Genomic DNA, 15230 nt, shown 5'->3' with positions numbered 1-15230 from the left:
AGGCTCAAAGCTAATTTCTATTTATCTATCAGGGATGTGGACTAATTAAAAAAACAACAAAAAAACCCCAGTCAATCATAAGCATCTGGCATCCCATGATCCAAAGTCATCTAATTTGCAAAATCACTTTTTGACACAAATCAAAAAGCGGGCTCCTAACAAATGATAATAAAATCATAAGAAATATGGTTAGATGTTTCAAACTTTACATATTTATTACATATCCAATCGGATTACTTGTAAAAAGATTTGAGCAACATTCAACGACGGATATAGAAATTATAGGACATGTTCCAGATGCTTCAGGTTGCAATAGTGATAGCTTGTTTCAATTGAAGAATGTTCCCAAAGCTTTCACCACACACTTTGCTTTTTAGATATCCCCATAAATAGAAATCCAGAGAACATTACTTATGATTTTATTAACATTTATTGAGAGCCCACTTTTTTCTGGTCAGCGTGTGCATATAGATTATATCTGTATACATGACTTAAAGAAAACTGATCACATATAAAAACACAACAAACAAACAAGAAAAAAAGGCAACAAACCAAACATGAAAAGCAACCCCCCCCCCCCCCCAAAAAAAACAACGAACAAACAAAAAAAAAAAAACAACAAAAAACAAAGAAAAAAAACCCCTTTAAAGTTACTATCTCCCTCCTTAAACTCTTAAAATGTAAATCTATATTAACCAAAACGTTTCTTTGCAAAATATTTCAAAATCAAAATAAGATCAGTTGAAGCAAGCAAAGAAAATATCCATTCCTTATTTTTTCAAAAATCATTTATAAGGTCAATAGAATTTTATTTCAAAAGCATATTTCACTCTTACCTTCATCTGGAACGTTTTGTTTCTTAGGCCCTTTAATCCCGGGTGTTGCCCGGTCACTCTCTTTTGACACATCATCAGATGCTGGTACCTCAAATGCTGTTGACAAAGCTGTGGGAATGGGAGTGTCTTTTTCCAAAACAGCCTTAATGTAAAAAGAAAAATTTTTTTTCTGAAATCAATGGTTTATGCACATATTACATTTACCTAAGCATCAACTTTCTATAAAACCCCTTTCCAATAACTTAAATATAATTTTTGTCACATGTTATGTTTTATGTGTGTGTATGTGTAATTATGAGACAGGGAGTGGAGGGAGGGAGTAAATATATAATACAGTATAATAATTAGAAATACCTTTCTTTCTAAAATGTATTTTCGAATAATATGTCAGATGAAACATGTAATGGTAATAGTAGTGAAATAAGTATTGGTAGTGTTAGTAGTGTTATTGTAGCGGTAGTAGTATTGGGTAGCAGTGTGGTAGTAGTAATAGTATAGTATAGTAGTAGTAATAGTAGCAGCAGCAGCCCATACTGTTAACGATGGTCTAATCTTATGGTGAGTTCACATGGAGTCAGAGTACCCAAGAGACTTGATCTGAGGAGTCTCACAACATCAGTGGGGGAGCAAAATGACCACTAAGGGACATTACAATGGCCGCCAGCTGAAGCCTCATCACATTTTGCTGCCAGATTAAATTCTTCAATTAACTTTTTAAAATTTCAATTAATTGAATCTTCAACTATTTTACAACTTTTTAAAGACTATGGATGCAAATTTACGACCTTGCTGGACACCATGTGTAATGTGAAACAGAAAGTAAAATCTACTTAAATGATAAGTTGAACCACAGAATACTTTCTGCCATATCAAACAGAATGACTGCTGGGCAAACAGATGGATCTGACAAAAAAAAAAAAAGAAAGAAAGAGAAGGGGCCGAGAGAGAGAGGCAGAGAGAGAGAGAGAGAGAGAGAGAGAGAGAGAGAGAGAGAGAGAGAGAGAGAGAGAGAGAGAGAGAGAGAGAGAGAGAGATTCCTACTAAATCTGTATTTGGTTGGACACTCTACTTCTTGACCATCAGATATGCGTTCATAAAACATAGATACCTTATACTCATACAAAAGTCTGACATCGCCTGACATTGTAACACTCGGTGAGTGTTCAAAGAAACAACCAATCACAACAACAGGCAGTGCTTGAAATTTACGCTTCTGTTCCTCATCCCAAGCTTTGGCTTTTGCAATCTGTTGCAATTTCAATTTTTCAGGTGAGATCTATAATTGAAAGGAAAAAAAAATTAAAAAAAAGAACACACATAAACAAAATAAATAACAGGAATTGAAAATTATTCTTGAGGAAAAAGACACATATTACATATGCAAAATAAGAGAAAGCTTTGTACATTAGTTTCTATGAGAGTGCTTGTAGCTTGAGAATTTGTCTCGACCGTGTTAACATTTTAATATAAAATGTATGACTCAGTGCCTAATTTCTTGTTCTACAAGATACTCATACAATCTTTGTTCATCACTGAAGCATGTCTCAACCTACCTAACTACCAATTAAGCTGCAAAATATGATAGAACTAAGATAAATTATTAATGCAATTAGCTTTGAATATCATTTGATGTAAAGAACTAATGCCAGGTTTAGAAAAAGTTATGATTGCGACGCAATATGCAAAAAAAAATGTTTATTTCTTCCACAAATATCAGACCTGCCAACCTTCCCAGAATGAAAGGTGTAGTCAATGACCCTAAAAAGTGTATTTTGTCCGTGTGTGTGGAAAAAAGTGCACACTATATAAAAATTTATATAAAAGCTAACACCAAACCCAAATGACAATAAATCTGATCTTCATCATTCAAACACTCATTCACAGCAATCTGTAGAAATTACAAAATTATCTGCTTTATTGAGAAACTAAACCTAATGATTATTTTCAATTAGTATAAGGCTCAGAAATTACAATATCTAAATGACTAAAAGACCCCAATCATGTTGGTAGTATTGATGCTAATGGGTTGTTGTAGCAATGGTGGTGGTGGTGGGGTAGTAACGATTGTGATAGTGATAGCAGTGTTTTGTTTTTAAGGGTTTTACACGCTTGCAAAACATTTAGGTCATATCAGCACAAGTAAAAATGAAGATAATAGGATAGTAAAAACTTCTAGAATTACAATTAAAATACCCAAGAAAAAGGCAGACAAAGGGGAATTAGTTCAAATAGGGAATAGATGTAGATTTCAAGAGCACACTATCAGTGTACTTAGTTTGAGATCACCTTAATGTCTCATCCAAACACAACCGCAGGTCCCCACTAAGAGGAATTCAGTCAAACGTTGACAAATCATATAATTGTAAAATAAAAATAATGCAATACATAACAGAGAGATGATTCACTAGAAAAAAATATCATCTCCCAAACTATACATTCGACTGTTTTCCCCCCAGCCAGGACAAAACCAAGTAATCTCATTTCAAGACAAAGACAGAAAGCATTTTGGAAAACAGATATACGGGGATAGAAGACACAATAAGTGCCTTCCTGCCCACTATGGGATGCCAGGAACCCCACCAAGGATAGCAGTGTCGATGGTGGTGGTGTACCAAATGAAGTTGTGATGGCAATGTACATCTGCCAGCCAAATAAATTAGTTGTAAGTTTTGAGATAAAAAATCTGGGAGATTCAATAGATGACATTTTGCAACAGTGACAAGAAATTTTCCATATATTAATATGTTATCTAATGATCCATATATCTTTTTTTTTTTGAGCATTCACTCCGCCTCCTCGAGCTGCCATTTGGTAATAGAAAAATAAAAAATATAAAACAATACAGAAAAAAAAATATAACCACTATAAAACTTTAAAATCGAAATAAAATAATTCTGGTTATTATAAAGGGAAATAATCCATTATATTAGCTTATTAGCAATACAGTTTTTAATTTATGGCTTCATTGTCAAATATGTTAGTTCATTTCAATTTTCACTGAAAATGTTCTATTTAACAAGTAAAAGATTAAATGTGGCCTAAGTAAAGTATAAAATAAGCTTGAGTGCATAATTCTATGCAAATCCTCAAAAGGTTATGAAAAAAAATATTCGTGAAAACTGGCATTATATAACTCACTGAAATGATAATTAGAGTACAAAATGTAATGCATCATTTAGAAACTAAAGTTAACAGTTGATGTATGACATGGATTTATCATTGCATCAAATGTATCATTTTCAACATCATTCACGCTCGAGAGAAAATTAAAAAAAAAAAAATCGTACTAAATCCTTTGGAATTGTAAGCACATATCTGGGGCCAAAAATCGTAACGAAAATACGACAAAATCGTATCGGTTGAAAGGTCTGGAACAAAACATCTTTTTTGGCACCTTAACCTTATATTAGATACAATATAAAATTGCAAGATCGATTTGATGCATTACAGAGCCAATTTGCCTGTAAGTCCATTTTTTTGCAACCTAATGACCAAATATTAGGCAGAAAACACCATAATTTCTAAATTTTTATATTAAAAAAAAAAGATTTTCAATGTCAACAAAAACACAAATTAGTTACAGTTATGTCTCTGTAATCCTGAAAAGAATAAAGAATACGATCTAAAATATAAGTTGATAAAATATTTTCAATCACGTTAAGCAGATCAATGAAAAACTAAAAATGATATTTCCATAAGCTCTTACATCATCATCATCTTCATTACAACCTTCATCCTCTGACAAATAGCCATGTGGAACCATCCAACCATCTTCTTCCTCATCTTCTTCTTTTTCCTCCTTTTCTTCCTCTCCCTGTGGAAAGAGTATGGTTACATCCAATTATGTGTCACACTGAAATGGAGCTGTGTCAATAAAAATAGAAAGAGATGATTTTCCAGAGCAATCCCAATTTTTTTCTAAAATCTTAAAATAAAAAATTCAAAAAGTTAAACTTTATTAATTAATTTTCTTGTTCTGGTGAAGGCGAGATAATTTTTTGTCATGGACTTGCTAACCAACAACTGTTGTATTACCCACATTTTAATATATTGCCCAATAATTGATGGCACTTTTTCTTCATGTATGGAACAAACAAAAAAAATATTTTAAAATCATAATTCTTTTTCCAGTAGTATAATGCAAATAATAAATGAATCAATTGAGTAAAATTTCATACATCTGAACAAGATAAACTTTCTCCTGGCTCCTCCTCTTCCCATTCCTCATCGCTATCAACCTCATAATCAAAAACATCCTGAAAAGAAAATGTGACATTTTTCAAATAACTGCATTTAATATCTAACATTTGAAATTCAAATCACTTGTTGCATCATCACATATAACTCGAGAAATATGTAATGCATACTGCCAACAATGAGCCCAATGGAGCAATAAGGCTCTCATGGAGCCAGTCTGTCCCATTTCTTGTAGTGTTAAAACATCACTTGCCATATTTTGGATGGAACAATGTCCAAAAAATAGCAATTTGTCATTTGGTTTACAATGTTTGAAATAAAAACTACAATACATAGATAGAAAAAAATACATTTATAAAATAATAATATATAAACATCAAAATGATTAATGATCTAAACATCAATATGAAGATGATCATCATAACAGTTTTGAAAACCCATACATACTCTCTCTTACACCCCCCCCCCCCCCACGCTTACAAAGGAGCATAAAAATTTGGAAAGTTGTAGAGGTTTAACACTGACAGTAATGGTCTTCTATACTGTGTTCCAAAAGTACTGTCCAATATTCAATTGTTTTAATTTTCCCCTAACGCTTTTTTACATGTATTCCATAGTTCAACGAGTTCATCATGAAATTTTTCTGCCATTGTGTTGTCTCAAAGAATGAAAATAACTCACCCAGTCATGCCATGTGGTAAAGTCGATAAAAAATATTTTGACTTATAAAATCAAACTGTTTACCATATATGTACAAAATGTTGCAATAGTGGATAGGAAACTCAACATTGGATAATCGCAACATTTTCGCTGATCCGAAGGTGATGCGATATCCGGAGTGGACCGTATTACAGATTTTTAATGAACAAATTCTCCTTAGAATTTTCAAATCAAAAAGGTAGACGAAATGGAGAAAATCTACAGCCAGTCGAAGAGAAGCGCTACAATGTCTTTGTTAGACTTATCCTAGAATACAATTGAAGTGTACCCAACAATCGTCCTGAAAGTCGAACAAATCACAAGAACATGCAACAAATCCTTAGAAACAGATCTGATGGGACAAAATTATGGGATGAAAATCACTGGTCAAAAGAAGAGAGCAACAAAAGATTGGTCCAAAAAGATGAAAAGAAGATACCTAGACCTGTAAATGAGCTCTAAAAAAATTGACTGAAACTCTTCGACAAACTGAAGATTCGAGTTTTTTTTTTTTTGTTAAATAAGGGCATCATTAGAGAGGAGAGTGATAAATACAATACATTAGAATAGTGGGTGTTATTACTTACTGGAAGTATGACTGCCATTGATTTGATGTAGAAGGAATGCTAAATAAGCATGTCATTCATATCAGTAAAGAAGACTTCATCAACGACTAACAATGCTCCAAACAAAGTTTCTACTGATGAGGTAATTAAAGCTATAGGCTTTCAAAATAAACTAATTGTCACAATCAAGTATGTACACCACACAAAGCAACCTCAAAAATCTGATCATGAACTATAAAAACTATTGACATAAAACACTCCAGATTTTAAAAAAGAAAGCAAAACAAGCTTTTGTTCATCATATCACCACTGTTGAATGATGCAAGTCCATTTCAAGGCAAAAATATATTGGAAAACAAAACAAAATTATGTCTATATCTTATCATTTCCATGGCTATAAGCAACGAGAACGTTTTGCTGAAGGCAATTGGTCAGTTGATGATATTTGTCTTTTCCTGCTGTCTGCATTATGTCTTGATGATGCTGTCTGCATGTGATATGCAAGTGAAGAATCTATTGGTGAGGTCACAGCATTAGGTCTTGCATATATTTCTTTAATGTTGTGGTATTCAAAGCAAGCAATTCATATTTAGTATACATGTAGGCTTCGTATGTGCTAATTAGTAAACTTGTGCTATTAGTAGTGCTTGGACCTGTGAAAATAGACAAGCATGCACTCACTACCTTTTGAACAGAAGGGTACTTTGCAAGTTTGAAAACTTTTGTCCACCACAAATCAAGGGACAAGTCAACATCAACAGGGTGAATACTTGGGTCTGATTGTAACATCATAATTTCATTGTCAAAATTTGGAGCATTTATTGACAGGCCTAGAAGTGATTCAGGAAAATATTTTTCCCTGCTCTTTCCCGGTTTTTTCCTGGTTTTTTTCAGGCTCTAGGGAAAATTTTAAGGTAGTAATTTTCAAGCATATTCATCAATTCTAGACCAGTTACCAATACCTATATATATATATATATATATATATATATATATATATATATATATATATATATATATATATATATATATATATATATATATATATATATATATATATATATATATATATATACACATATATATATAAGAGAGAGAGAGAGAGAGAGAGAGAGAGAGAGAGAGAGAGAGAGAGAGAGAGAGAGAGAGAGAGAGAGGAGAGAAGAGAGAGAGAGAAAGAGAGAGAGAAAGAGAGAGAGAGAGAGAGAGAGAGAGAGAGAGAATCAGAAAAGAGGGGGAAATTATTGACTCGTAGTACATATTACTATAACAAGCCATCCAGTATCTACTAAGCCTACACCATCCGTGGGGAAAAAAAAGGAAAAAAAAAAAGAGAGAGAGAGAGAGAGAGAGAGAGAGAGAGAGAGAGAGAGAGAGAGAGAGAGAGAGAGAGAGAGAGAGAGAGAGAGAGATGTGAGTGAAAAAGAGAGTGGCTGATACTGAGAGAAAGAAATATATTGACTCTGGCTATTAATACTTGGACGTATTCCTGTGAAGTCTAGGCCTCCTACAACATGCAAAAAAAATATTTAAAAAGAGAGAGAGAGAGATAGAGAGAGAGAGAGAGAGAGAGAGAAATGGGGAGAAAAGAGACAAAGAGAAGAGAAATCAATAGAGAGAAAAAGACATTTGAATATTACTATGAGAGAGAAAGTAGCGTCCAAAGACTTGTGGCCTACTTATTGAATTGCACATGAATGAAATAAAGCTAGTTAATCTAGAGACAGACAAAACAAACTTAGTACAAATTACAATGAGTAAACGACCTTAATCTGCCATCTCCAAATAATTGAATAACAAGTCACGAAAATTAATTAAAGTAGCCTAAGGACGTCGACCGTCTTTCTTAGCTTAGCTAACAATCGCATTCATGACCAAGTCAAAAACACAAAAAAAAACAAAAAAAAAAAAAACACACACTCACACACACACTACTAAGATGAGGGGAGGGATGTGTGTTTCTAGCACTCTTGTCTTGTCGACAATGATGAGTCGACTGAGTGAATCAAGCGTCTTTAAGTCTTTCGACCAATCACAGGCTATCTAACCGAACCGGCTGGTCGAAACAAAGACGCTTCTCGCCGTCGATGTATTACGCTATTGTTGTGCAAGTGGCACCTTTTTGAGAAGGCCTAAAAGCTAAAAAATAAAAGTAAAAAATATAATTCTGAGGAATTTGAAAGTCACATTGTTGAAATCGGCTTGAAAAAAGAAGAACATTGGTCCTTGTTTCAGAAAAATCGGTTGAAAACCAACTGTTTTACGAATAAATTCGATTTTAAAAATTCCTTTTGTTTATTTTCGATTTTTTTAGCAACTTTTTTATTTATCGGTCGATTTTCTTGATTTTTATATCATTCTTTATATCTCAATGAGACGAGATCAGTGATATACCTTGTTTGTTTCAAATGTAACTACAACATAATTTGCTTTTTTTACTTATCAACCGTGCCTGGATAATTTATTCAACAACTGACGTAACTATCCCATTGCCGTCTTCCAGTGTTTCAGCGATGACTCGAAACCACTATAATTACGTCATGCACAGGAAACATGGTAATAGTCTGTGTACTCTACGAATGCGGACCGGACTTTGCTGATTGGGTCGATCGTCATAACATAGGGCCTAGTAGTGTGAGGAAACCATAAGAGGCTGCTGCCATGCTCTAAGCCGATCGTTCGCAGGTTGGGTAATGATTACGCGGAAGAATACATGTTGGGTTGTTGTTCACCTAAATTTTTCTCACGGCTTTTTCCCGGCCCCAGACAATTTTCAACGATTTTCCCGGCTTTTCCCGGTCGGGAAATTTCAAAATAAAGTTCCCGGCTTTTCCCGGTTTTCCCGGCCCACTTCGAGGCCTGTATTGATTTCAACATTGAAGGCAGCTTTTTCAATGCCATTGCAGTGTCGCCAAATCCAAAAGCCCTGGGGTCCAATAAAGAAAGAGTCCTTAGAAATGGATTATTGAGGGGCAGCTTTTTCTGCATATAAATGCCTGTAGCTTTGTAAGCTTCAAATAATAACTTGAGGAAACTATTTCTTTCTTCTCGTCCTAGCTTAGAGAGGGATCTGGTCTCACTACATCTTCCAATATTAACATGTTTGTAAGGTAAATAAATTTCTGGTTTTGACAAATCAAGAGAATGCAAATCTTTGCCAGATTCCCTGATAAATTCTGGTCGAATATAAAATTGCAAAAAATTCCGAAAAATATTGACTTGTTCGTCGTGCAAAAGATGAAGCATTGGTTTATGTTGCTCAAATGCCAAAACAAATCTCTTGAAAAGAGGAAATACATATAAAATCACATCATGAAGCACTGTTGTTTTGGATGAAAAATCAAAAATCTTTTGACATATTCTTGATTTCCTTGCTTTCCCAGCCACTGTCAAATTTTTTGACTTAAGTCTCCTCATTATTTTATAAATTGCTTGTCTGCTATTTTCAGAAGTGGATCTGTGCTTGAAAACATCCATAATGCTTGATTGAAACAATTCTTTATCCTTTATTGACAACCAAGAGAAGTAAAAAACATAAATGCTATCCTTCAACTCATCATAACGTTGGGCACAATCCAGTAGTGCGGGGCGGTCCTTGGCAAGCTTAAGGACCACGGTCCTACGGTCCTTGGGAAATGAAGACCGCAAGGACCGGTCTCTAGACCGGTCCGTTCATTCTTGAACCGTTAAAGACCGCTACACGATGAAAACCGTGGCCTACAGGAGTAAAACACACGGAGTAGTCACACTCATTTCAAATTGTAACCTAATTAGAGAAGAGGGGTGATGCCTTCTTTATTTGCTCACCGTACTTCATTGTTACTTCGATAATTTAATAAAATTTGAAATTTATCCCCATTAATGGAGATAATGGCACCGCCCAAGGCGTTGATCGGGTTGTTCGGGGCGTTGATACACACCCGCAACCCCTACCCCCCCCTCCCCCCCCCCCACACACACACATTAGAGGGCAGCGAGCATTGAAGAGTAAGAGAGAGACGTGAAGTTATAATAAGAGGGTGTGGATGAGGTGATAAGAGGGGTCGATGGTGACTTTTCGCCAGATCTAACAAACTCAGCTACCCATTCATTGCTGAGTAGACAGGGATTCAGAAAAAAATCGACTGCACCCGGGATCGATCTCTGGCCCTTTGCGTATAAAGAGAGTGCTCTATCAACTGAGCTATCGGGGTCCCCAAATATTCTATTGGACCTTTTAAAAATACAGACGTTATAACTGTTTTTTTTTGGACGGAAGAAACTAATGAAACTCATATTACTTGATTAGTTAAAACACCAAACGAAATTTTAATATTATTGTATTATTTTAAATGACAACAATGCGATAGAAAGGAGTGGCGACAAGAGATGGACAAAAGAAAACAAAAAAATCAGACTTGCAACTTGCTAGGTTCGACACACACACACACACACACACACACACACATCTTTAGTAGTCACATACATTTCAAACAATAACCCATTAGAGAAGAGGGGTCATGCCTTCATCATAGATCATTGTCATTGCGATCATTATGGTGTAGTAAATTTTGAAATTTACCCCGTATAATGGAATCGTCCAAGGCGTGCGCCTCCTGTTCCCCCCATCTCACACACGAAAGGGCGGTTTGCGGAGTGGAGGGAGGTGGTCGTCTGTCTCTATGGTCGTCTGTGTCGTTTAGTGTATGGCAAAGGGGGGTGGGTGCGATTAATTAAGTGGGATGGGTGGTGATTGGTGGAAGATAGGCAAAGGACCGAGGCAACGAATCGCGGGGGAAGTAGTATGGCGCGAGACCGTTGAAAGGTGATAAGAAGTGAGGACCGCCGGCGGTCTTCCTCTTTGGGACTGGACCACGGTTCACAGCTAAAAGACCGTGGGACCGGTCCTCGGTCCGGTCCTCAGCGCGGCACTACAATCCAGTATGTTCAACAACCTGTGACAAACTCTCTCTTTAGGGAGTAGACGTTTTATGTTGAGAAATTGACAAATCGATAAAAAATCTCGTCTTATATCTGCACTGTATTCAATGTCCCTGAAAATGTCATCAAGCAATTTTGAAATATGACTTGCTGGATCAATTGAAGGTGAAAATATTTTTGTAATATTATGTATATGATGACAAATGTCACCATCAATATCCACAAGATGAGGGGCGTCAGACTTGAGTTTCATAAAAAATCCATTATGTTCACCTCTCATATAAGAAGCAGAATCTGACAAAACAGTGATCAAATTTGTAAGAGGGATGTTGTCTTGAACCAGGATATCAATGACACTTTTGTATACTGTTTCTGCATTTACTGTAAACAGTTCACCTGAAGCATAAAGATAAACAACAGATTTCTCCAGGTCCACATCATAAAAACATACAAGAATATTGAGGACCCTTTTCTTCCCATGCTTTGTTGTGGCTTCATCTAAATTTATTGAAAAATAGTTCTCCTTCATCTTCCCGATCAATCGCTTCCTCTGTATTTCCTTCAGGCCAAACTTTTATTTATATGTGGCAGTCTGTCTTTCCATTTTTAAAGATTGCAGAGCTTTGTGATCTTGAGAAAGAAGCTGGGCAAGTCCTATTAGGTGTGGTGCCATGCTTAGAGTTAGTGAATGCTCAGTAATAAAAGAACAAATAATAGCTTCTTGATGAGCTATCCTATCCTTCATACTTGGAGGCGGTGGTGGTAATGGTTGTGAAACATGATCTTCAGAATTTTGATTCAGCCTGGATCCACTAGCTTTACAAACATTTGGGGCAACACCATAAGGATGTGTATGAGTAGAACTGACATGGGATGATCCCTTTTCTAAACTATTTAACATTTGAAAAGAAGCTGGCAATGACTGATTTCCTTTGACTGAATTCCTTCTACCAATGTGTGACTTAGACTGTGCATGCCTTTTGAGAAAGCCTATACCCTTGTGACCATACTTCAAACGTTGACAACAATACAAACAAAAGCCGATTCCTGCCTCTGGAATTTTTCTGACATAGTCAGAAAAATAATCACCATTGCCATCTTTAACTTCTAGCCATGACCAATTGAATTTATTCCTCACATTTTTATCGATGCTCGACAAGTCTGAATTGCGATCCACGAACAGCTCAGGCATTGTGAGAACATTAAAATAATGTAGCAATGAGCAAACTTGATTTTCAATCAGTTAATGAGAGAAACAAAAAAGAAATAAATATGACTTCTGGCCAATACACTGAATTATTAGGCTAAGTAGAAATGAATTATCAATTGAAGAAACTTCGGCAGTCAGGCGTAGCGGTAGCGGACAAATCCAAAGAATCGAAATGAATAGTAAATCGCCACAGTGTAAACAGCAAGCACGCTTGAACAAAACAATGGCAGAAAACGTCCTAATTTGCGCGGGAATTAATTAGGCTACTTACCATTGTTCCTTATAATTAGGTACCCAATCAGTGAAGAAACGGTCAACCAGTTTGTTTACAACGTGAGGCAATCGAAATGTGCTTTGTAGCAATCTATCCAAACTTTCGATTTGAAGGTGTCTACATAACGGACTTCCGGGCATTCGCAATTTAGATTATCATAGTTTTTGAGAGTCCCAGGTAATTGTGGTCAATTTTGGCTTAGACGAAACAGTGAAATTTATCGCTCGGTGGCTCAGTTAAAATTGGCTACCGTTGGGTTTGGAAAGTGAAAAAATAATTTAACGAAGGATGTGTGAAAATACCCAGGGATGTGTTCAGACACGCCTTTTATAAAAAGCGTCGATTAGTCTTGGCAATATATACATCGTTAATATAAACGGTCCCCATGAGCTATGCGTAGCGCTGTGGAACACTCCTAATTACTTTACGGTCATTCGACTACGATTTGTGAATTCTTTCTTTTTTCATTTCTTTCTTTCTTTCTTTCCTTTTTTTAAAATATTTTAATTTGACAAATTGACTGATTTCAGTTAATTGACTGAGAATTTACAGGTCTAGATACCAGAATTCAAATGGACAATCTGCAGAAAAACTAAGAAAGGAAAATATTTAGAGAGTACCATTTTCCTAAATACACACAAACACACACATACGCATCTACTTTAATTCTTTCTAATTGTGATTCAGATATGGAATTCATTCTCTTATGAACCTAGGAATTTATACACTTGTTATAGTAGCTCTAAATAATCAAGCTTATAGAACAGTACCAGCCAAATCATTCATAGTGTGTTTACCGTCAACACTGAGGCTGCAACAGTCATGGATTGGATTGGATTTGATCCAGCTACCTTAGTAAAAACACACACAGAGTACAAAACCAAGCCCTTCGCTTCATCTCCGGTGCCCTGAGATCGACACCCACAGCAGCATGTGAAATACATACTAATTTGGAACCACTTGGACTTCGCAGAGAATCAGCAGTGCTTGAAATGGTTGAAAGATACAAACGAAAAGAGGAAAACCATCCAAACAGAATTCTGGCAGAGAAATGGAAACCAAGAACAAGATTAAAACAAAAATCCCTGCTACACATTGCTAACAACTTGAATGAAAGACACAGACTCCCAGAAAACAGAGAAAAATCTATTTTAATCAGTCAAAAACCTCCATACGCCGAACTAAAACTTCCAAAACTAAAGACTAACCTCATAGAAGAAACAACAAGAAATAAAAACAAATCAGATATGCAAACATTAGCAATGAAGACAATACAAGAATACCCAGACAACTGGATACATGTTTACACAGATGGATCTGCCCACAAAGGAACTAAAAATGCTGGGTATGGGTTTGTAGTAGAATACCCAGATAAAACCTGTGATAAAATCCACAATTCTTGCGGAAGCTCCTGCTCAAACTACGAGGCAGAGGCAGTTGCAATAGAAGCCTCACTGCGACACCTCTCTTCTGTTTTCCAGCTAAACCCTTCAAAACTTCAAAACACTGTCATCTTCACAGACTCCAAATCGGTTCTCCAAGCTCTCGATTTAAACTCTCCTCAACGTTCAATAGTTTAAGATCTCAACTAGATGGATTCCTTACAACACACAGAGTAGACTTTATCTCTCCAGTGGATACCGGGACATTCAAATATACCAGGAAATGACAATGCAGACAGACTAACCATCAATTCCAGTATCATTAGACACAGCGAAACAAATAATCAAACCAAAAAAGAGAGAAGAATGGATGAACAGTTGGGCAATGAGCACCACGGGTAGATGTATGTTCTCCCATATGACCACTCCTGTAAAGACTGATTGCCTAAATAAGCTCAGAAGACACCAGCAAAGCATCATCTTCCAACTAAGAACACAACACATACCGCTCAACAACTATTACAAAATTACAAAAGACACATCCCCTTCCTGCCCCCTATGTCAACACCCCAATGAAACAGTAACACACCACTTGCTTGAATGTCAACCTCTTGAAGACCTGAGATGCACATTCCTCCCACCAAATCCAAGCATCAGTAACAAACTTTATAGTCACCTGGAACAACCACAAAAGACATCTAACTTCTACGTCATGGCACAAGACCGAAGGGCTAAAGCTCAGGTGGTCGCTGGTTCGGATAAATAAGTAAGTAAGAAAGATCCAGCTACCTGAATATTATATGAAGATTCATCCCTATTCCAAGCGCTAACCTTTATTCAAGAGTAAAAGTGATCTTGATGAATCCATAACTTACAAAATACAAATCGACCATGTCAACAATTATACCTACCTCATCCTTTTTGTAAGGGTTTCTGGGACTGAGTTTAGTTTCTTTTCTCCATGTACCAAAATAAGGAGGTCTGTTATCAGTATGGAACTGAAGAATCTTGACCTTGTGGAAAACTTTCTTTAGAGCCTCAGAATTGTGAATAATTTCAACATCCATTTCATCAGCTGGTTTTGGATTTCTGTAGAGAGACAAAATGTATAATAAGACCTACACTGAAAAAACAAAGAAAATAAAC

At 35.9% G+C, this 15230-nt stretch overlaps 1 protein-coding gene across 1 annotated transcript in view; it reads right to left on the bottom strand.

Annotated features, from left to right (window-relative positions):
* Positions 1-15230, bottom strand: part of LOC144964777 (uncharacterized) — a 38465-nt gene that overhangs the window by 6880 nt on the left and 16355 nt on the right. Inside the window, exons 9-13 of the mRNA XM_078899387.1 lie at positions 14996-15173; positions 5015-5092; positions 4543-4650; positions 1945-2112; positions 837-978 (exon numbers count right to left, since the gene is read on the bottom strand). Coding sequence (XP_078755513.1) covers positions 837-978; positions 1945-2112; positions 4543-4650; positions 5015-5092; positions 14996-15173 — 674 coding nt within the window. The remainder of the gene's footprint in view (positions 1-836; positions 979-1944; positions 2113-4542; positions 4651-5014; positions 5093-14995; positions 15174-15230) is intronic.

Source organism: Berghia stephanieae, chromosome 2 (genome assembly GCF_034508935.2).
Source record: "Berghia stephanieae isolate SIO BIC M18660-M18661 chromosome 2, UCSD_Bste_1.3, whole genome shotgun sequence".
NCBI classification, from domain to species: domain Eukaryota; kingdom Metazoa; phylum Mollusca; class Gastropoda; order Nudibranchia; family Aeolidiidae; genus Berghia; species Berghia stephanieae.
Note: the sequence above shows the minus strand (reverse complement) of the source record. Positions and strands in the feature narration are given on the sequence as shown.